Source organism: Neofelis nebulosa, chromosome 2 (assembly GCF_028018385.1).
Source record: "Neofelis nebulosa isolate mNeoNeb1 chromosome 2, mNeoNeb1.pri, whole genome shotgun sequence".
In the NCBI taxonomy this organism is placed as follows: Eukaryota; Metazoa; Chordata; class Mammalia; order Carnivora; family Felidae; genus Neofelis; species Neofelis nebulosa.
The window spans coordinates 141,287,647-141,311,015 of NC_080783.1; the positions used below are offsets into that span (position 1 = coordinate 141,287,647).

Sequence of the window (23,369 nt, forward strand, 5' to 3'; positions counted from 1 at the left end):
TGACTCATTGGTGGTTTGTAGCATTGGTGGTTTGTTTAGGCGCCCCTGATTTATATTCTAGTAGGATCATTTTGGCTGCTGACTAAACTAAAGAGGAGAAGGGCAGAAGCAAGGAAAGGAGTTTGGAGGCCTTAGCAGCGATCCTGTGAGAGAGCAGTGTGGTTTGGACAAGAATGGCAAAAATGGATGTGATGCGAAGTGGTCAGATTCTGGATGAATTTTGAAGGTAGAGATAAATTTTGTCTATAGGCAGATACGATGTGTGTGGGTGTGGGAAAGGGATGAGTAGAGGATGACATCTAGATTATTGGCCCAAGCTATCAGAAAAAAGCAAAGAGGATTACATGAGGGAGCAGGAGGACCAAGTGTGCTATGTCTTTAAGTATACATGCAAAGATGTTGACTATGCAGTTTGATCTGTGAACGCAAAGTTCAGGAGAGAGCTCCGGTCTGACTGAATGTGAATTTTGGACTCTTCGGTGTTTACATGATGGTACTTAAAAGAAGAAACTGGATGAGATCACCAAGGGATTGAGTATAGTTAGAAATTAGTGGAAGACTAAGAACTGAGCCCCAGGGTACTCTAACTTTCAAATATAGGAAGCTGTTATTATCATACAAGTATCAGCTCTCCGTTTGTTGTTCCTTTGTGGCCTCTCCCCCCAAACACACAGGACAGGGGTCCTCAGAACCCAACCCAGGGTCACTGGCATAGTTATGTCTTCCTCCCAGGCCTCTGTGTCAAAGGCTGCCTCTCCTTTCTCATTTTTTTCTTATGTCTGGCAGGTAGGGATTTCTCTTCTTTCTACTTCAGATAAAACCATATTTTGTTACATTTATTATAGCATTTTAATCTGCTTACAGAAGGAGGGTTTTCAGGTTAGTTTATATTGCCGTCTTGCCAGAACCAAAGCCACATTAATTTTCTAATCAAAGTTGGAGTTTTATTGCGTTCTCTGTGTTGCTGTCTGCTCTGGGCTGTTTGTATAAATAGCAACCCCCGCTCACTCAATTTGCCTTTTTTTTTTCCTGATATAACTGTACCAACTGCAATTTCCTAGCTACAGATAATATTCTTGTGGTTAAAGACTTTGACTCTCCCTTTATAGTTTGATTTTCAGCTTTTTTAAGTGAAGCAGAAAATCTGCACCATTTGAAAGCATTAACAGTAATTGCACTCTGTGCCTGGGCAAGGTGTCTCATTCACATCGCTCAGAGCTCTTTAGGAATAAAAGTGCATCGATTCACACTCGGTTCTGGTGAGAAGCCAAAGCCCACATTTGCAACACAAGACTGCTCTTCCAAAAACAGATAGACCTTCCTTCTCAGATATCAGGAGATACAGATTTCCAGTTGTTAATCATCCAGCAAATTTTTAAGCTAAATTTTAAATTAATGTAATTTTGCTAATGAAATGGTAGGGATGACCTATTTTTGTTGCAGAAACTTCATTCAAATTTCTCCTGATTCCTTTGATTGAGTGTAATTTTTAAAATGGTATTTAAAATCTTAAGGCGTGCAATTCACCGTATTTATAATTACACAGGAGTAAAGAGAAATAATTACTTGTGGTGTACTTTTTTTTTAAAAAAAATTTTTTTTTCAACGTTTTTTATTTATTTTTGGGACAGAGAGAGACAGAGCATGAACGGGGGAGGGGCAGAGAGAGAGGGAGACACAGAATCGGAAACAGGCTCCAGGCTCCGAGCCATCAGCCCAGAGCCTGACGCGGGGCTCGAACTCACGGACCGCGAGATCATGACCTGGCTGAAGTCGGACGCTTAACCGACTGCGCCACCCAGGCGCCCCTTGTGGTGTACTTTTTAACTCTACTCGTAGCTTATGTTTCTCTGCATGATTGGCATTTAAAGAGAAACAGGGTTTCCTTGGGAGAAACATCTCAATCCTACTGGAATGAAGCAACTGAGATTAGAAAGATGAGCAAAAGCTAAGCCAAAACAAACAAACAAGGAAACAAATGTTTAGCTGTGAAATGACTTCTATGAAAAAAATATCTCAAAAAGCCTTCTAAAGGAAATGTAATTTCCACTGGGATTAGTTCTAAAGTAAAGTGTAGCTAAAGTAATATCTTTCAGAAAGATTGGATGGTAACTTTCCCAAGTAGAACCAATTACTAGAGCTGTGTTATATGAAGGGAGGTGAAAAATCAAACCAGAGCTTTCCTCCTGGAGAGCAGCAGTGTCCCCACACTGGCCTTTGTTTCACCAGGGACACCCACCCCTGGGAGATGTGGAAGGAAACGAGGCTCAGGGCATTGCACGGTGGATTTTGGTTCATCCTTCCGTTTGCTTCTATGTCTGAGCCTTATCTATTAACTGCCTTTCTTGACAACCATTACTCGGAGCAACTTCTATTAGAGCATGAGTTAGCCCTTTTAGGTCATATCATTAAAGAAAAAAGCTCAGCAACACTTGAATAAAACATTTTCAAAACTACATGTAAAAATTACAGAGTGGGCATTTTTCTTACATAAAATAACAGAAGGTGCTGAAAACTGATTTGAAGCCAGCTTTACTTTGGGGTCATTTAACAAGATTTCCCACTGCTCTATAAATAAGCTTATACTGTTTTACCAAGAAAGATTATTTGTTGTTCATTTATTCAAAAAAATATTAAATGAGTGCCCATTCTGTATAAGACACTATACTTATGTGTATATTTCAGCAAATCCTTATTAAATTTGCCCCACAATCAACCGAGGCAGGATTGTAAGTGATTATTTTCTGTTTCTTTACTCTTTTCTCTCCAAATTTTCTTTCCTATAGTTTTCTTTTTTTTTAATGTTTATTTATTTTTGAGACAGAGAGAAGGGGGAGAGAGTGCGAGCAGGGGAGGGGCAGAGAGAGAGGGAGACACACAATCCACAATCTGATGTAGGCTCCAGGCTCTGAGCTGTCAGCACAGAGCCTGATGCAGGGCTCGAGCTCACCAATGGTGAGATAATGACCTGAGCCGAAGTCGGATGCTTAACCCACTGAGCCACCCAGGCACCGCCCCCCCCCCATTTTTTAATTTCTTAATTTAAAAACTTTGGACGGTAAAGAACTTCTTTACTTAACTTTATGTAAAATAAAAAGTAGGAGCTCCCTGTTCCTGCCCCAGTCCCACTCTCTAGAAATAAACACTGCAAGCTCGAGTTATACCTGCTGGTATGACTTTTTCTCTCTTGTACATTTACTCTAAGAAAATACTATGAATTACATGCACACATACACACATAACTATATAAATGGGTTGGGGGCAGGGGATGGCTAGTTCATAAATCAAACCTATCTATTGTTTTCAGTGTTTTTGCATTTAACTCTATACCTTGATGGCTGTCCATGTTGGTACATATAGGTCTACCTTACACTTTTTAATGATTGCATAGTGGTTTGTAGTATTGATGTACCATTTCCCTGTTGCAGTTTTCAGCAGTTTTTCAAGTTTTCACTGAATACTGCAGTAAACATTTTTGTACTTACACACACAAGTATTCTTTTAACTTTCTAAATTGTCTTTAGTATGTAAATGTGGGTTTCTATAGTATTCTAAATGTGGGTTTTACCTTGATTAGGGAAAAAGTTAACAAAAAAGCCCAAATTAAGTAACTTGCTGACATTGAAGGGCACGTCAACCCTTTCGCACTTCACATTCTGCTAGGTTGTTGATTGAACTCTTGTTTTAGAGTAAATGTAATAAACATATTAAAGAGTATAAATATCATGTGGGGCAGAGACAAATAGAAGAGATATCCCAAACAGTTGTTGTTCTGGTCACTAAGTAAAACCTGTTATGCCCTCTATTCATATTCATAGATATTAAATATGACAGGAATAAATACAGAAACGGGTTTCTGATGTTTAATCTTTTCAAAGATGTTCACTTTTCTAAGTCCCTTGGTTGGCTCAGTAGGTACAGCATGTGACTCTTGATCTCGGGGTTGTGGGTTTGAGCCCCAATTTGGGTGTAGAGATTACTTAAAATCTTTTTTTTTAAGGAAAGATTTTCAGTTTTACCAAATTCATAATGCAATAGTAGTCAGAATTCTAATGTTTTCCTTCTTTTTTTAAACTTTGTTTATTCAACAATAAATATTTGCTTTCCATTGACCAGGCATTATTATAGGCAGTTGGGATACACCCATGAACAAAACATACCAAAAAAATTCCTGCCGTCATGGAGCTTACTGAACGTGAGCTGGATCAGAAAGACAGTAACACTGGACATAGTAAATAAAAAAATCTTAAAGCTTGTTACAAGGTGGTCAGTGCTGTGGGAAGATTGCACAGGGGTAGTGGGATTGGGAATTCTGACAGGGAAGAAAAAAATTGCAGTTGCTTGTAGGTCCTTAAAGACAATGGGGATGCCTGGGAAAAAAGTGTTTTGGGCAGAAGGGATAGTCTCTGGAAAAGCCATAGAGTGGGGCATTCCTGGATGTTGGGGAAACAGCAGAGAATCCTGGTAGCTGGAGAAGAGTCAGAGGAGGGAGGCTCTAGAGAGGAGATGGGAGGGGTTGGTGCAGGGGCCAGAGGATATAGGGCCTCATCAGCCACCGTAAGGACTCCCTGTCTTACTTTGAGGGAAATGGGGAGCGGTTTTAAACAGATAACTCTGTACGGATAGACTAAGGGCAAAGGATGAAAGCAAGGAGACCACTGAGGAGGCGGTTGAATCAGTGCACAAAAAACGTGGTGTGGCTTGCACCGAAAGGGGTAGGAATGGGGGAAATGGTTGGACTCTGGATATTTTTTTAAAAATAGAGTTAATAGAATTTCCTGACAGATTGGATATGAAGAAAAGAGAGAAATGTGGAGAAAAGAGAGAAATCAAGCAGAACTACAAAGCTTTGGGTCTGAGCAATTTTGAGAATGAAGTTGTCATCACTGACCTGGGGAACTCTGTAGGTGGAGTGTCCCTGAGTGTCAGTGTCTTTGTAAACATTTCGCACCACCTAAAAGAGTCAACAGCCTCTGCCTTGAGGAACTTACAGGCACCCTGGGAGTCAGAGGGACTGCACGGCCCCTCCTTGCACTGATTCAAAACCATTTCCTGAGTCCTGCGCCCTTGCGCTCTGTCCCTTTTTTTCTCTTTCCTCTCCCTCTCTCCCAACTGAAAAGGTCCTTCAGGCTTTAGAAATGGTCCCCGAGAGCCCTTCCAGGTGTTGAAAGACTTGCATCGTTGTACTGTGCGGCCTCCTCAGCCGTGTCGCTGTTATCCCCTCCTGCTCCCACCAGGTGGCAGTGCACCGCTGAACATGGAGTGGTGGCACCCTGCATCACCGCTCCTTGGAGGCCAGAGGGCCGATCTTCAGAATGGCTGCCAGAGGGGACATTTCTAGTATATGTTACAGACTAATCCCTGTGGGGAGGGTGACGAGAAGCGATCTCATTTCTTGTTTAGAAACATAGATCCTTGCTAAGGATAATTTTCCTCTCCTGAGTTGAGAAGGCTTTATATGGCTTGAGAGCAGTGTTTCCACCTGGAGAGTATTTTTATTTAAAGATTTGATTCACCAAGCACCTTGCTGAGGCTGCAGTACTGGCATTTGTGTAATAGACTCTTCTTTGTTTGAGATGGGCAGAACAGCTCCTAGAAGTTGCGGCTTCCCCAAGGTAAAATCCTTCTTGAAAATCGAAAGTGGATGTTTGTTGATTAGCTTCTATGTGCAAAATTTGGACCAAGTTTTACAAAGAACTCAAATAAGGAAAGGAAGTGCCCTTTTGCCTCAAGAAATGTTTTGTGCAGTTGGAGAGGCGTAAGCACAAATACTGGCAACCTTCAGAATTAATTAACAAGTGAAGTGTCATTGGGTAGTGCTAGTTAATTAATCAAAGTACCACTGGGCAGTGCTACCTCTGGAGGCCGGAGTACAAATTGGGGCTGAAACGAGGCCTCTTGGTTGAAATCTGCCTATAGACCAGGTAGACCCTCTACCCTATCATGGTAGAAAACCCAACATTTACTCCTGGAGAGGTTGAACTAAAAAGGTTTTGGCTCTGGGAACACCCAGCCATATTTTGGATAGACACTGCCCTGTGAACAGAAGATGTAAGGAGAGTGAACAGCTGACTACTCCTTGTCCCCCCAATACGCGCCCCTTAGATCTCCTTTCCAATAAGCTCCCAGAATGCTACATTTATTTCCCCCAGGCACAAGATTGAAGATTAGCTTTCAGAAAACTGATTTGCTCAGGAGAATAGAAGTATAGATTCTGATATTTAGGATTTCCCCCAGTGAAATGGCTATTTCACTATGACTATTTTTATCTTCCCCTTGACAACCCTACCCAGGGCACAGAGCTTCGAGTCTGCCTTTTAATGCCTCATTCTTTAGTATGAACCAGGGTTTCCAAGCCTCGACACTATTGACATTTGAGGTCAGGTAAATCGTGTGAGGAGGCATTGTGGGATGTTAATTAAGCAGCATCTCTGGCCTCCACCACTAGATGCCAGTAGAATCCCTGCCTTCCTAGCCCCTCACCACCACCACCCCCCCCTCCACCCTGCCCCCGCCAGTCTTGAAGACCAGACCTTGCTTCAATGTCCCTGGGGGAGAAATCCACCCCCATCCTGAGAATCACTGGCTTGAACTGACATCCACAGTTACAGACATTGGAGGGAAGCCTCAACATAAGAAAAAGCAAAACTATTTGAGGAAGCAACTTTGAGAAAAGGAATCAGAGGAAAGGGCAAATCATGAGCCAGGGCATAGGGGAAGGGCTTAAAGGAAAACAGTATCTTCGGGGAAATGAAAGGACATTGTGTCTTTAAGTAAAGAATGATATCCATTTTTTTTTTTTTAACTCATATAGCTAGAAAGGTCCTTGCCTATTAAAATTTTGATGTAGGAATAAAAAAAATGAAAATATTGGAAGATCATGTTGAAGGATTCTGGTATAAAGCGGAACAAAAAGATAAAACCAACAGAGAAAAGATAATAAAATTAGATAATCAAACTGGATGTTGGAAGGCTACTATCCAGAAAGAATAAGAACACAGGCAGGTGTCATTAAAAAAAAAAAAATCACCCAAGAAAAATGCCTACAACTAAAGGATGTGACCTTCAAACTAAAGGAGTATCCCCAGCCCAGTAAAACTATAGTCACAGAAGATATATCATCATGCAATTTCAGAACTAATGATAAAATTTCCAAAAAGCAAAGGAAAATGAGTCACGTTTGGAGTCCCAAGTGGCATTCAGAACAATGATTAGAGCAATCCTCACACCAGTTCCCATACGACGTTTCATAGAGGATGTGCTTCACCAACACAAGGAGGACCTAAGAAGGAGGAAGACTGTGGTCCTGGAATCTAGGTTCCAGCCCAGAAGAGAAATGAAGGAAATTTTCAGGATGGCAGTGAAGGGAGTTTCCATATGAAGACCACCACATACAGCAGGCCTAGAGAACAACTGGTTGGGAGTTGGAAGTTGAGCAGGGGGACAGAGAACTCCAAAAAGGATGCTTCCAAGAAGCCAGTAACGATGATGAATTACCTCAGGTGTCTAACCAAACTGAGAGTCTCATAGGAAACTTCAAAACCGTGTGTGTGTGCACACATGCATACATACAAATATATGTGTGTGTGTATGTGTATGTGTGTGTGTGTGTGTATACATATATTTATTTATATAGCTTTGATTAAAAAAAAAAAAAAGTAAGTGCTTTGAATACAGGGGAAGGAGAGATCTCAGGGCTAGGAAATTGGAAAACACAGGACACATTTGGACAAATGGTGGGTGTTTTTGAACCATGACAGGAGATTGGGAAAGAAGTTGGTGAAATTAAAAGATAAAAAATTATTTCAGTTTAGAAACCTGAGGTCATCTTAGAATGCTTTCAGTTACAGAAAGGATTTAAGTGACCCAATATTTTTTTAAGTTTGTGCAGAGGGTAGAGGGATCATCTCTTGGTTGTGAATAATGGTTGATGTTTGCTTTTGTCTTTGAACATTTTTCTGTATTTTCTAAGTTACAGTTAGAAAACAATTAAAGTTATGTTTTGAAACAAACTAAGAAGTGGTAAAAACACCTGTGGAAATAGTAATCTATGCATAGGAAATATTTATTTTCTAAATAACCCAAACACATATCATAAGGACCAGTCTTTTGGGACGGGTATACTTGTATCTTGGAAACACATTAGTTTTCTGCTACTTTAATAAATAGAAATATTTTCGTTTGTATCTTTTATTCTACATATGTGTATAACTCAGTGGCAATTTGGTGGTTGCAGGGTTTATCAAGCATGGCCTCTGAAATTAACATGGCGTGCTTCCATTCAACAACACCTACTATTTTCCACAAGGTGGGGTGCTAACTTCACAGAGTGGGCTGAAGTTGGCTATAACTTACTGAAACTTCTAAATCTAATGCATCTGCTCATTCTCTTTCACAATTCCCAAGCAATCCTGAAAGAAATACTTTTGTAAATTATATAGTTGCAATCGTGGGTTTCGTTTCAGTTTGTGAATTCTGTTAAACTCGTGGCATTCATTTTTAGAGTGTGATTAGTCTATATAAACACTTTTCCTCTTTATAGTGGATCTTGACTGCATTCAATTATAGGTATAAAGAATACGTCTAATTTGGTGAAGGCCATTATAAATGAGTGAAATACCAAACTAAAATGTTGGTAGTTTATTGCAAACAGAGATCCTGATGTGGCTGTTTCAGTGAATAGATGAGTATTTTCAAAACGCTGTTATCAGGTAGATGTATACATGGTTCTGAAGTATTTTAAATAGCTGAGTCTCTTAAATTCTTTCCTAAATCTTAATTATCCCATTCTCCATCTCTACAACAAAGGCAAGTCAGGTTAAACTTTCTCTGCATCAGATTCTGAATTGATGGAATTGAAGAAACTATGAATAACATTGCAGTTGTTGGACTTTCTGATCACGTGTCCAGAATGCCTGTGCCAGTTTAATATATGTGGGGTTCTTACAACATGCAGAGCCAGTAGCAGTGTAGAATACAGTGCTGCTACTTCTCCATTTTGAAGTGAATTAGAGACATTCTAATAACCGATGTTTACATGTAAACATTTACATAAAGCATATTTTTTTAATGTATACTTATATTATGGTCCCGAGCATACAGTAACTTGTCATCGTAGTTGTCATAAAATCAGGATGTGGCCTCTTTCCCTTTGTCCTTCCTTTTGCATAAACGAAGGTTCTTTCGTGCCTTTTAGCCATTAGGCACCAGGAAGTAATTATGGAGCTGGTAGTTAGAATCATGCCAGGCATAACATAATTCCAAGCCACGCAACTAATGAGGTTGACTATTGTACTTTCAGTTTCAGGATTGACCAAAGGGCAGATCATGGTCGGGAAGTGAAAGTGGTGAGTGCAGAGGCATGTCTACTTGTCTGTCAAGGACCTGATAGATGCTCAGTTCATGGCAGCTGATGAGGAAGTGCCACCGAGTGACCTGTGGGTGGAGGAGCCATGGGTTCCAGACTGGGTCCTGCTGATAACCAGGGGAGGTAGCTTCTCCAGACCTCGTTCTCTTACTGTGAAGTAGAGGCCTGGACGAGATCAGGGGGTCCTCAGAAAGCCACCGTGATCCCCACAACTGGCTCTCAAGCCTGACTTACGAAAGACAAATGAGGCTGCTGCTCCAGGTAGGGCCCTCTGGTGCCTGCCTAGAACCTGCATTTCTGAGCACTCCCTTTTCCTGGATTCCTAGGTTATCTTATTCTGTGTACCTGCCAGGTCAACCCATTGCCCCATTTTAGGTACAAACCCATCTGCCCCATTTCAACCTAAAAATTATCTGTAATATCTTCTAACATTGATATATTTTATACTTACTGTTTTACTGACTCATAAAATTATGCTGAAAACCAGACCATAATGAATAATGATATGCTCTCAGCCTGTTTCCCCTTTCACCATTCACCCCACCTAAAAACCTGAGAGTCACCCCAAACTCTCTAGCCTCCCTAAGTCCCTCCTTCCCACCATTGGCCCTCTCCATTCCTTCATCTCAGTGCTGCAAGTATCCTTTAGGCCTTGGACATCGTTCTCCTGATACATTTCAGGGATCTGCTTCTGGGGGAGCCCCACCCCTTCTGCCAGAGTAGTGGTTCCTGAATGCAGATGTGGTCACATTGCTCTCATCATCCTCCAAGGATTCCTCATTGCCTTTAGCTTCATGTACATTCTCCTCAGCATGGCTTTGAAGGCCCTGCCTCCCTAGCTCCATTTTCTGCTGTTCTCTCCTGTGCTCCTTGTATACCAAACAGTGCCCCCCAAATTTCATGCACTTTCATGTGTCACTGCTCTGAACATGTCTGGAAGACCCTTTTTCCCCCTCTTCTATGCCTGGTAAATTTCACATCCTGCCAAGAAGTGAGATCAAGTATCTCTTCCATAAAGCCCGATTTAGCTTCTCAAAGTATAGTGCATCATTTCTTACTTGGTGCTAACATTATATTTAATACTTATATCTCCTTTTGTATTACGCTCTTTGATTGCAATTGCTAGTTTTTCTGTGTTGCTCTGCTACTCTCTACTGAATTCCTTATGAATGCCTTCCTCACCGTTGTGTTTCCAGCCCCGTTCCTGTCACCTGGTAGGTATTTAATGAATGAAATGAAAAACACAGCACTGCAATTCAGTGTTCATCTATGATATTGATATATTTTCTTTTGTAAAAAAGGGAAATAGTCTTACATTTATTTATTTATTTATTTATTTATTTATTTATTTTAAATGTTTATTTATTTTTTAGAGAGAAACAGAGTGTGAACAGGGGAGGGGCAGAGAGCAAGAGAGACACAGAATCTGAAGCAGGTTCCAGGCTCTGAGCTGTTAGCACAGAGCCCAGTGCGGGGCTTGAACTCACGAACTGTGAGATCGGATGAATCATGAGCCGATGATGAATCATGAATCATGAGCCAAAGTTGGATGCTTAACTGACTGAGCCACCCAGGCGCCCCCCCCCTTTTTTTAAATTTTTTAAACATTCATATCATTTTAAAGCTAAAAGGAAGGGTGTTTAAGTTGCAAGTGACATAAAACTAAACTCAAAACTGGCTTGAACACTAAGGGGAATTTGTTTACTTGCAAAGGGGAAAAATTCAGTCTTATTTCTGGGTGAGACTTGGTCCAGGTGCCCAGCAATTTCACTAGCGATGGTCAATGGCTGTCTGCTCTATCTTCTGCAGCGTCACCTCCATCAGGCTCCCCACAGTGCTGGCTCCAGCAGCTATGCTGTCCCCTCAGGGTGGCAAAACCCAGTAGTACCTCCTGGCTTTCTATCTTTGCACTAGCCTGTGCAGGGAAAAAGGTCTCTTACAACGTGTAGAAGATAGAGAGAGAGAAACTTCTTTTTCCCAGAAACTCCAGCAAATTCCTAATGTCTCCAGTCTCATGGTCTTCAGCTGGGTTATAGCCCTGTCTTTCAGCCAGTCATTGTGGCCAGGCATGAGGGTTATTCCCATGTTGCTTAAGCCATTCCAGGCCTCCTCATGGTACTAGAGGTTTGGAAGTGAAGGAGACAGGGGCTAACATCCCACCAAAACTGTGCCTGAGAGTGTGAGAGGAGTGATTTACCCAAAAGAAAATTGGTTATTGTTGGCAAAAGAAGGGGGCAGTAAGAGGCTGAGAAGAGGACAACTAAATATTCATTACAAAGGACATTAAAAATTTGCGTGGCCAGAGTCCCATAATTGTTTTAAGAACAAATGACTTTTTTATTTCCCTGCTGCCCTGACCTCCAGGAGTGGAATGCTTCTAAAGGTAAAGTGAGAAGTGGCTTGAAAGCCATGGGACAAGCAGGGAGCATCAGCCTTGCTTGTCTTTGACGGGTTAGACTTGAGGGCCAGTTGTAGAATCATGGTGGCTAGTTGAGGATCCTGATCTTGCAAGGCCTCCTTATGAAAGACTGAGGTCTAGAGAAGTTGACTTACCCAAGGTGACAGAACTGGTTACCAGCAAGACCCAGTCTGGGACCCTTGGCCCCTTCGCTCCTTCATCAGCTACCATGAAGTGAGCACCTACCAAGTACTTAAAGGACATGCACATAAGGACATTTTTGTGTGTACAGTGAATTATGGTCATCTTGATTTCAGAATGATAGAACCATCCAACATAGTTTTCTTCTAGTATGTACATTATACTTTGCATTATTAAGAAAACAGTTATAAAAGAAAGCTGAAACCCTTTTTGGTTGAATGAAATTTTACCGTTTTAGTTTTGTCTTGTTTCCAAGATTCTGCAATAGTGTGGCATTCATTAAATAATAAACATATTGTACATTTCAATGTGTGGTAACAGCAGAGAATGACTTCATAGACCACTTAATCTGCTCTGTTGTGGTTTATGATGCCATCTGGATTCCTTGGTGGAATTATTTCCATCTAAATCACTATAAACTTCTATTTAGGTTGTCACAGATCTAAAGCCAGATATGTTTGTGGGTTTTAGCAGTGATGTAATTCTGGAAGATACTTTGAAAGTTACAAGTTGTCATATACTATTAGCATTTAACTCAGTGTTTCACATAATTTCAGACAAACTAGAGACTGAGGAAAAAAAATCCATTTCTCTACTTTATTATTATTATTTTTTTTTAGTAAACATTCTCCCTTTCTTGGCTGTCTTGCCACTCTATGTCTAGTTAGGCGTCAGTCAAGCTTGTGTAGGAAACACTAGGAGGCTCTGTGGGTATACATACAATACTGTAGCACATGGCCTCTGCCCCTTCTTAATTTGGACGTTTAGATAGATGGATGAAAAGGAGGTTTCACTAACTAGTATGTGTCTTTTTCTAAGATATGGTGCAGAGAGAATAAGGGAGAGAGAGAATCTCACTTCTTTGTCTTTTATATTACTGCCAGTTGCGTGAAAGAGACCGAATCATGTTGCAAGAAATGCACACACTGCAGGATATACACATAGAACTGCACAGAAAGAAAGGACTCAGGGGGTGCCTGGGTCAGTTAAGCATCCGATTCTGGATTTTGGCTCAGGTCATGATCTAGCAGTTTGTGAGATCACGCCCCACACTGGGCTCTGAGCTTGACAGTGCTTGAAGACTGTTTGGGATTCTCTCTCTCCATCTCTGTCTGCCCCTCCCCTGCTCACGTTCTCTCTCTGTCTCTCTCTCTCTCTCTCTCAAAATAAATAAACATTAAAAAAAAAAAAAAAAAAAAAAAGGACTCAAGTAGAATATACTTTCTATGTAACCCAGTTGGCTACCAGGCAGGAGCAATAGCAAAACAACAGGACTTGCTAAGGTTCAACAAAAACTCTGAGGATTTCTGAGTCCCTGTATTTTTACTCTGTTTTTTTGTTTGTTTGTTTTCTTGGGTTTTTTTGTTTGTTTTTACCAAAAAGGCTTGGAGGCCGGGAAGAACACCTTGGTAACAGTGGTAGTTGGGGCTGGTATGCCAAACCTACAGCACAGAACAGGGTATGAAGGAGAAGGTGACCGGAGGCCGCAGGGAGCTTAGTCCCCACAGAGCCAGGGAAGCAGGCAAGCTCTGTGGGTTGGAGGCTGTAGATATACAGGGTAGGTGAGTTGAAGAACAGAGAAGGAAAAGAAAATGGGTCAGAATGGGTAGCTGGCTATATATAGAAGCAACAGAAGGCAGGGAACACGGCTCCATGGGAAATTGGTTCAGCTCATTTATGTATTCCTCAGAACTGAGGTGCAGAGATCAAAGAAGGGCCTTTAGAAGGGTGAGTCAGGAGCATATTTCAGGACACATGGAAGACCTGTTCTACCACTTGCTGGCGGTGTCACCTTGGGAGAATTCAGATTTCTCATCCGTGAAGTGGAGAGGTTGGATTAGTTGGTCTCTTACAATCCTGAGATGTTACAAGGTAAAAAGTCAGCATCCTATCCAGCATAGACCACAGACTGGACTTCTAGAAACTATAGTGACAGTCATTTATCTGTTCAGCAGGTATTGACTGAGCACCCATGATGTGTGAAACACCGTTCTGCACAGTGGGGTTACACAGTGAGCAAGATGAAATCCTTTCCTCTCATGGAGCTTGTGTTCTGAAGAGAGAGGCAGACACCAGTCAAACACACAAACAAACAAGTTAATTGGAAGTATGAGTAATTGCTGTGAAGATGGCAAAATAAGACAGTGTGGTGGAGGGTGACCGTGTATCGGGGGAGGGGCATGTGGGGAGCCTGCCTCCTCTCTGAGGAGGTAATGTTCAAGCAAGACCTGGATTGATCCAATCTAGGGAGCACGGTAGACCACTCAGAATGAATCGAAAAGGCCCTCAGGAAGGAATGTATTTGACGTATTCACACAACAGAAAGAAGGCTGATGTGGTTGGTGAGTGAACAAGGAATCATTAGAGAGATAAGGCAGCCCAGGTTACACAGGACCTCAGAGACAGTTGTCAGAAATTTGGATTTTATCCCAAGTGCATTGGTAAGCCTTTGGAGGGTTTTAAGCAGGAGAATGAAAGGAAAGATCTGCTATACATTATAATCTCTGGTGATTCTGTAGAGAATAAAGTGTAGGGGAGCCAGAGGAGAGTTAGAGATGAGATGAGAGGTTATTGTAGTCATGGTGAGAGATGGTCATAGTTTGGACCAAGAATAGCAGGGATGTTGGGAATAAGTAGCTAGATATGGAATGTGTGTAGAGGTTTCAGAAGAAGGAGTCACAGGAGCAGGTGCCCCACCCTCCATCCCTGCCAATGCCAATGTATATTTTCATGATCTTCATATATAACCAGGAAATTTATTTATGATATATTCTGCCGTTCGTTTGTCAATTCCTGGCTTGGGAATGCGGAATAGCATGTTTTGGTGGCAAATATGATAGTACTTTTGAGTCATTATAGAAAAGCCTAGTGAATAGAGGAACACTAAAGTATGCATTTCATGGCCCCAGTGGAATGGATTCAGAGCCAGTTTAACATCCAACAGTGTCTTTCAAAGGAATTACTTTTCTTGGGTCCAGGATCCAGGGAAGACTGACCCTGCTTGGGTTGTGTGGCCTCTCCTAAACTAAATATTGGGTCTAGGGGTGAGGGGTAGGGGTGGTAAAATGATGGATGAGGATTCCTTTGTGTCCTGCATCCCATTAGTAGGACATAAAAGAGGGTTAGGGACATTTCCCTCAAGGCAAAGGTACAGACTAACAAAAATAGTTATGTCTGTGAAGATGCCTTCATTTGGATTTCTCCAGATGCCCTAATCCCTGAGAATGTCTGGCCAAAGGTCATAGCCAGGCCTGAACTGTAGCTCTCTGAAACTCCATCCCATTCTTTTGTCTTCAAAGGAACTTTTGTTAAAACCAAAATACAATCTTTCTATTAATAATTTTTCCTTGTTGACTTCTTCATGTATTTGATTATTTTATATGTAAAAAAAAAAAAAAAAAAACTCTCAAGATTTTTCCATGGCCTGACCCTTAGTATTTCCTTTAGGCAATATGGGACATCAAATACCCTAGCACCAGTTTCTGTGTGTCAAGCATAGTTAATCTGAGAGCCCTGTTCTTACCAAAATGGCCCAGGTTCCCATCCACTTCAATACACACCCGTGTAGAAGGCATAATACCGAAACTGAAGGCATAGAATTTTTCTAGTGTCAGGTGCAGAATGGGTTGCTGTTCTTGTCTAGCCTAACAGGCTCCCTTCCCTTATATGCTCAGACCTCAAAGCTTTGGGGACACTCTTCTCTCATGGATCTGTTTTCTAGGGAGAGGACCCACAAAGGTTGAGACATTTCTTGAGGCCCTTGTGAGTGGTCAGTTTCATAGAGAGCAGTCTAGGCTCTCTACCTGGGACACATTGTTAGGGAAGAGGGCATTGGTCTTTGGTTCATTCTCATTCTCCCTCCTGTTTCCCCAAGCCCTTAGAACTTGGTGCCTCCTGGCTCTGGCTCTTTATAAACTTCCAGTCCCCCGCTTTGCTCAGGTTTTTTCTCTAGCCCCAAGAATTCCATTCATTTTAATCTGTTTACTGAGTGGCCCCTACAAATAAGGCCCTAAAGGTGCACTCTGAAATCACTATCTTTGTGCCCTTTTATATCGTCCGTCTAAATACACCTCAGCTAGGTGACAAGAAGATTGGATTAATATCTATTAACATGCAATAAATAACATTGAATCACTCATTCAATAAATACTGAGCATCAACTGTAAACCAGGTACTCTTCACAAGCACTGAGATTGCAGTGATTAAATTTCCTGGCATCCTCAGGTAAGTTATATTCTAATGGGGCAGACAGGTAGTAAATAAATAAGTATATGGTATGCCAGTAGAGTGGCATGGGTGACTCATTTGGTTAAGCACCCGACTCTTGATTTTGGCTCAGGTCATGATCTCATGGTTCATGAGATGGAGCCCTGTGTCAGGCTCCATGCTGATAGTGGAGCCTGCTTAAGATTCTCTCTCCTCCTCCCTGCCCCTCCCCCCCCCCTCAAAAAAAGCCCAAAATACAAAAACAAAAACGTAGAGCAAGCCTGTCGATGGGGGAAGGAAGAGTACGGGTACACGTGGGGTGGGGGTATCTTAGAAAGGTTAGTCGGGAAGGTGTGTCTAAGGAGAACTGACCTGCTGTAATGGGGGAATGGGTGGTGAGAGACTTGGATTTAGAGAGAAATCTTTTGGGTAGGATTTCCAATTATCTGAACTTCTTATCAAAAAAATGATAATGTAGGCAAGATTTGGATGGGATCTGGAGCTGGAGGGCCTCTCCAGTATAGAGCTGTGGACTCTGTGGACTGTCCTGTCCCTGCCAGTCAGGGTCATGGTTCTGATCCCTTGTCTAGCTCCTCATCACTGCCCTTCCCCGAGTTCATCATCACCTGACTGTTTTCCTGTTTATCTCATTGACAGAACTTTCAGCTTGGCTTTCTTCCCAGCTACCACTTACACTCTTATCCTTAATGGTAATGCAGATTCTCCCATCATGTTGCCTCCTGCTGTTCTGAATAAATTTCTTTCCCTGTGACTTGGAAGAACCTACTCATTGTCCTGCCCTGTGGGTCACTATATAGTTTATCATTTCACCTGGGACATTTCTGAGAGCAGAAAGGGCACTGTTAATAATTATACTGGGATTCTCCTCTGCAAACTGGGTGATTGGCCACTGTAGGTGTGTGATCATTGGCCCAGTTAGCTCCAGCCACAAGTGGAACTGGGACTCCGCTTCTCAGCCTGGCATCTTATCTGGAGGCTGAGGTCAGGCTTCTTGCATGCACGTCCAGAAGCAGAGGCCATCACGCTGACTAGCCTTGTTTTTCACCCTCAGGCCTGTTTTCTAGTTTCCATCTTGGAAGTCCCTCAGTCTCCACCCCAGAACATCCCACTACTAGTTTCTGTTCCTCCTCTGAGAATGGACAAGACTTCCTAAACCCATCTTCTCTGCTTCTTCAAGCTGCTTCCTGGGATGAGATGTAGTCTCTTCTTCCATGTCCTAGTCTGAGACTGCCGTCTTCAGACCCAGACAGACGCCCTTGAAAAACCCCTCCCTACCAGGCCTGTGTGTTTGCCCCTCTGGAGCGCAGATGGAATCTGAGGAGTTGGGCTACTAGAGCCTTAGTCAAACTGCTTCCAGCCCCTCAAGACACTAAAAATATCCAGAAATATTATGCATTGCTTCTTTATAAAGTTATATGCTTGCAGCTTTAAGAGATTCAAGGGACATTATAAACACCCATGCATTTTTGAAGAAATTTTTATAGATACGGAGATCAGGCCTCAAAACTGGGAAGTAACATCCAAAAAACCTTTAGAATGAGACCCTACTGGGTTATTTTTGCTGTAATAATAGCAATGACATCTTAATGGATTCAAATGTGTTTTGCAGTACAAGTTCCACAATCCCATATCTAAATTACCAAAAAGTTCTGAAAACTGGGGGATGGAGGGGATCTGAAGTTTGTCACACCTTTGGCAGCAAAACCTGATTTGAATTGGCCTAAGGCTTATAGTCTTTATTTATCCTTGTTAGTGTGAATATTCATGTTTTGCTGCAGAGATATTAATATGTTTGGTTACTTCCCCCAAACTTCCAAGGATGCCCCATATTACCTGTTAAAAATACTTCTGACCCAAAAGTTTTCTGATAAGGGATTTTGGCTCATAGTACTGTTTTGCCAGTTATGTGTTTTCCAATTAATAATCATAAATAATCAAAATACCTCACAGGTTTGTCCCCGCTTGGTTATTTACTGCTCCCTGTTTGCTCTGTAGTTTGGGAACTATTCGGTATTATTTTCTAGTTCAACATTTAGTACTTTAATCCTTTGGAAGGAAAAACAATGTTGATTTAATAAATGATGAATAAATAGAAATAGTGAATAATATATTGAATCCAGATCTCTCCTTCTCCACTGGTGTAACATGAAAGGAGGAGGAAATAGTCTTTACAGTCACATGTGAAACAAAGTAGTCACATGTGCAGTACATTTGCATTTTGTGCAGTATATATAAGAACTATACTCATGCCTTCCTGGAGTATGAGGAAGGCTCATACTGGAGGCTCATACTGGAGGCTCAACAAAAGCCTCCAGACACAATTTCATATCTTTTTCTAAACACACAATCTCAGGACCAATAATTGTATGTCTTCCACTAGTTTAGGAAAAGACTTTACTATTTTCTCAAGGAGTATATTGTACCTCTAAGCCAATAGGGGGATGGGGAGAAGAGTGTATTAAATACTTAGTCCTTTACTGTCTGACTTAACCTGTGTGGTAGCCAAGCTCCAAGAAACCCCCAGGGTTTCAAGCCCCCTGTGTAGTCTCTTTCATATTAAATAGGGTTGACCTTTGTAACCAGTAGGACTTTGTGCAAATGACAAAGTGTGACTTCTGAGGTTAGGTCATAAAAGACATTGTGGTGTCTGCCTTTCCCTCTCTCGAATCACTTGCTTTTGGAAAGCTAGTTGCTGTGTCATGAGAATACCCAAGTAGCCCTATGGAAAAGTCCATGTAGCAAAGAAGTAAGATCTTCTGCTAAAAACCAGCACTAAATTGCCAGCCATGTGAGTGAGCCCCTTAGAAGTGGATCCTCCAGCCCCAGTCAAGCCGTCAGATGACTGCAGCCCCAGCCAAAAACTTGACTTCAATTTCATGAGAGTTTCCTAACCATAATAACCCTGCTAAACCGCTTCTGGATTCCTGACCCCCCAGAAAGTTAGAAACAAAAATATTTGTTGTTTCAAGCTACTGGGTTTGGAAGTAATCTGTTACATAGCAAAAGATAACAAGTATACCAAGAACTTTGATTCAAGGCGAAATGTTCATTTCTTTTATTATGAAAGTAACAATACATGCTTGTTGCAAATTTTAAGTGTGGACATACATGACCTGGAAAATAAAAATATCCCCTCTTTGCAGTTTATGGTGAATAGTTCCAGATTTTCTCTGAGCAGATACTAATATGTGTATATCTGTGTATACCAACACACATGTGTTGTGATTTGTTAATACACCCTGGACCGTATTAAACATACTGTCCTGCCACTTGCATATTCTTTTTAACAATTTAGCTTGGCACATCTTCCATGTAAGCTCATATAAATCTGTCATTTGTTAATTTATCTTCATATATTTTGTTGTGTGAACATCTCCATTTCCTATTGGAGGATATTTGGGCTGTCCCTGATTTCCACAAATACAATGCATGATACAGTGAATAAGCATGTAGGTGAATCTGTGGGATATATTTCTGGAAACAGAAATGTGGATCAAAAGTAGACACACTTAAAATTCTGAGAGATATTTTTGGATTGCCCTCACAAAAAGCAGTAAGCAAAAGTTGTACCAGGGAATGTAAGTGTCTATTTCCCAGCACCCTCAAAAAACACTGGGTAACCATGGTCTTTGACAATTGGGTAAATAAAAAATGACTTATTGCTTTCTTTTATGTTTAATTATTAACCATCGTTTTGTGTTTATTGGCTGTTTGAGTTTCTTCTGTTTGGGATTCTCTGTCCATCTCCTTTGGCCATCTTGGTATTAGATTATTTGCCTTACATGTTGGTTTGTAAGAACAATTTGTGTATCAGCATGTTAACCTCTTTGCCTAAAACATATTTTGTAGAAAATTTATCCCAACTTATTGTCAACACCAACTTTAACATTTTTAATCATATTTAGGAACTTTTCTGTCATAACCTGATGATGTGTGTCACATAAAGCATGGAAAGGGCTTTGTAACTTAATTTACAAGTAGTTAGAATGAAAATTTTAAACAAAGCATGACCTGTGTCTACAAGCATTAACTGTTGCTGTGTTTACCTTGGTTATCAATGGCCCGGTTGACTTGGATTGTTACTATTTTCCTTCTAGTTTCCCGAATACTTTATTCACCGCATTCCCAGAAGCCGTGAGGTTCAGCAGTCCTGGCTGTCCACAATGCTCACCACTTTGTACTCTATGTGGCTCTCGTTTCCCCTGACTCACCGAGTGAAGCCAGATTTGGTATGTATGACCATCACTAAGGAGAGGGACAGTCAGTCTCCTGTGGGTCCTTCATTAGTAATGGAACATAGTGTTTTCTTACACAGCTACCCTTTATCAGTATGCCAGATTCTATACTGGACCTTTTTATGATCATATGCTAAAATTTATCATGCAATGCGCTTTGCTGAAAGAGGTGAGAAATTTGTCTTCCATTTCTAGCTGTAACTTAAACTCTAAATTTGCCCTCTTCTCCCCCCTCCTCTTGTGATAAGCCCTAACAGAGCAGTGTCTTTAACCAATTTGTCTTCCTACTCACCTATGGTTCCTGAGCCAACATCATGTGCTCATCAGCCAGAGGAGAGCCAATTTTTTATTCCTTTTCAGTACTCTTCTTGTTTTTTGTCAAGACTGTGTTACCAGATATGGAATGCAGTGGGCAGAATGTTACACACACCCAAGTTTTTATAGGAGAATAATACAGAAAATAGAAATCTAAAAACGTAATTACTGCGCTGTGTTCAAGCTTACTTTCCTTATCATCTTAAGTTCTCTGTGGTCTTTAGGATGAAGTTCTGTTATTAAATTCTAAATGCATTTTAGTAGACCATGGAGAGTGGTGGATATGTTATCATAGGAGTGTACACAGTTCTTAAATAACACTTTCTTTCCTATTTTAAGACAGAATCCATTCATCAGCATATCCTGAAAGGAAGCTCTTCACTTGCCCTCCACATACACAAGTTCTGGTCTAGTGGGTATTATTCTCATGAGTAGTTGGAACAGAAATGTGTAGCTTGACTTTGAACGATCTCTGAGTTTGGTCATTGCCTTTCATCAGCTGAACTGTGGTTCAAGTCCCTTCTTTGGATGAGAATTTTAAAATCTGAATTTTCTGCATGAGTAGTTTAGATTGTTTTTAAAAGATACAGCTTACAAACAGTGAGATGCACAGATCTTGTGTATAGTCTGACTGTGTCCTTCTCAAGATAGAGGACATCTCTATCACCCCAGAAAGTTTTCTCCTGCTTCTTCCCAGTCATTCCCTGGCCCTGAGCAACCACTTTCTGATTTTTATCACCATAGATTACTTTTGCTTATATTTATTTTTAAATTTTAGAGTGAGTTTATTTCACAGTCTCCAGCCACATTTTCAGGGTGTAGAATTTAGATATTTCCCTACAAAAATTATTACTGCCCAGAAAAGTTTATTTATTTCTAAAATTCAAAAGGCAGAATGGAAGGGAGAAAAAGGTCTTGATATTTTAAGCAGGAAATCTGGTGTTTATATTTACTAGATCACTAGAGGCGTGGCCACCATCACTGGCAGCAGCTAGCTTGAGTGTGGTTTAGGACTCCAAAGGGTTAAGGCTCAGAAGGAAGTAGTGACATGATGGATGATGGCTGTCATAGACACAGAGGAGCTCTGGTGACTGCCTGGCCCGGCATTTGATACCCTTGTAGTGAGAAGAGTAACTCGTGGGGCATTAGGACACTTGGTCCCAGGCCACTTTGGCTTTCATTTCATTTTCGTCAGTTCCCTTCTGGGCCTCATTCTTTACCTTAAAATGAAAGAATATATTAGATATCCTCTCAGTTTCCTTCTGACTTAGTCTAAAATTTTATGAATGCTATAAATTTGCTTGTAAAAGAATGGAAGGAAAAAACTATTATGACGTTTCTAAAGGAATAAGAGTGAAAAGGGGTCGGGGGATGTGAAGTACTTATTTCCATTCTTAGCTGAGTTAGTGAAAATCATTTCAAACCTGAGCGTTACCCGATCAGCTGTTCCCATACGGTTGGCTTCACGAGATGAATTTGCACTTAATGTATTTCCCTTCACTTTACAGAGAAAAGTTAAGGGTCAAGAGGCCTTTTTTACAACATGCAGATCTCTCTGCATTCATCCTTGACTTTCTTATGACTTTTGTCACAAAGCACTATTCCTTTTTTACTTCTTTAAAAAAAAAAGTGAAAGAAAAACCCACTCTTAGAAGGGACAGCAGCATCATACCTTAAATCACTGGAGTTGCCTGAACGGCCAGGTGCCTGTCTGCTCTACTTTAACTGTGTGCACCTGAGTGTACTGCTCCATTCAACTGTCTCTGTACCTCACTTTGCCATCTATAAAATATAAACACAGACACTTCCCTTGTTGTTCCAGGATGAGTGTGGAATAATAGAACATTTTAATGTTTTTTAAATGGAAATTCCATCTGGAACATAACAGGTAATGTTTATTGAGCACTTATATATGCCAGATGTGGTACTAAGTGATTGCCATACAAGATAGGTGGTACTGTTATTCTTGTTTAATGGCTGAGGAAACTGAGGCACTAAGCCGCAGGAGGTTATATGGCACCTTTATATTAAAAATCTGGGTCAAGGAGCATCAATAATAGCAAAAATGAGATTTCATCAAATGAACTGAGATCTCTGGTCCTTTCAGTCACTTATTCTTTTCTGTTTATCTTTGTTATCTTGGAAGCAGCAAATAGAGTTAGCCAAATTTGGAATGCTGTATTATATGTTTGATTTGTAGATGAGTCTATCCCGAAAGTGGTAATTTTTAAAAGTATGCAGCAAGTGCCTGCTGTGTGCTACTTTTCCAGTTGGTTATCTAATAGACATCTGAAACTTTCTTAGTCCAGCATAGTAGATATTTCCTCTTCTTTCCCCGTTTTAGTAAATTTGCTCGAGTCAGATCCCCAGGAGACATCTTTGATTCTTCTTTCCCACACCGTACTTCCCGTGTTCAGTAGCAAGTCCTGCCAGCCATGTCTTTGAAATTTATCACCCATCTGTCTATTTCAGTCCATCTTGACTGCCTCCATGCTGTCCGCCCCCCCACCCCACTGCATAGTCTCCTAACTTGTCTGCCTGTGGAAGGAAGTTCATGATCCCCCGCAATTTTTCTTTACCATTTAACAACCAATGTAATTTTTTTAATGTAAACTAGATTCTGTTA

At 41.0% G+C, this 23,369-nt stretch overlaps 1 protein-coding gene across 2 annotated transcripts in view; it reads left to right on the plus strand.

Annotated features, from left to right (window-relative positions):
* Window positions 1–23,369, plus strand: part of ALG14 (ALG14 UDP-N-acetylglucosaminyltransferase subunit) — a 108,310-nt gene that overhangs the window by 16,669 nt on the left and 68,272 nt on the right. For both annotated transcript variants that reach the window (XM_058716484.1, XM_058716483.1), the window contains exon 3: window positions 20,291–20,422. In XM_058716484.1, the coding sequence (XP_058572467.1) occupies window positions 20,291–20,422 (132 nt within the window). The remainder of the gene's footprint in view (window positions 1–20,290; window positions 20,423–23,369) is intronic.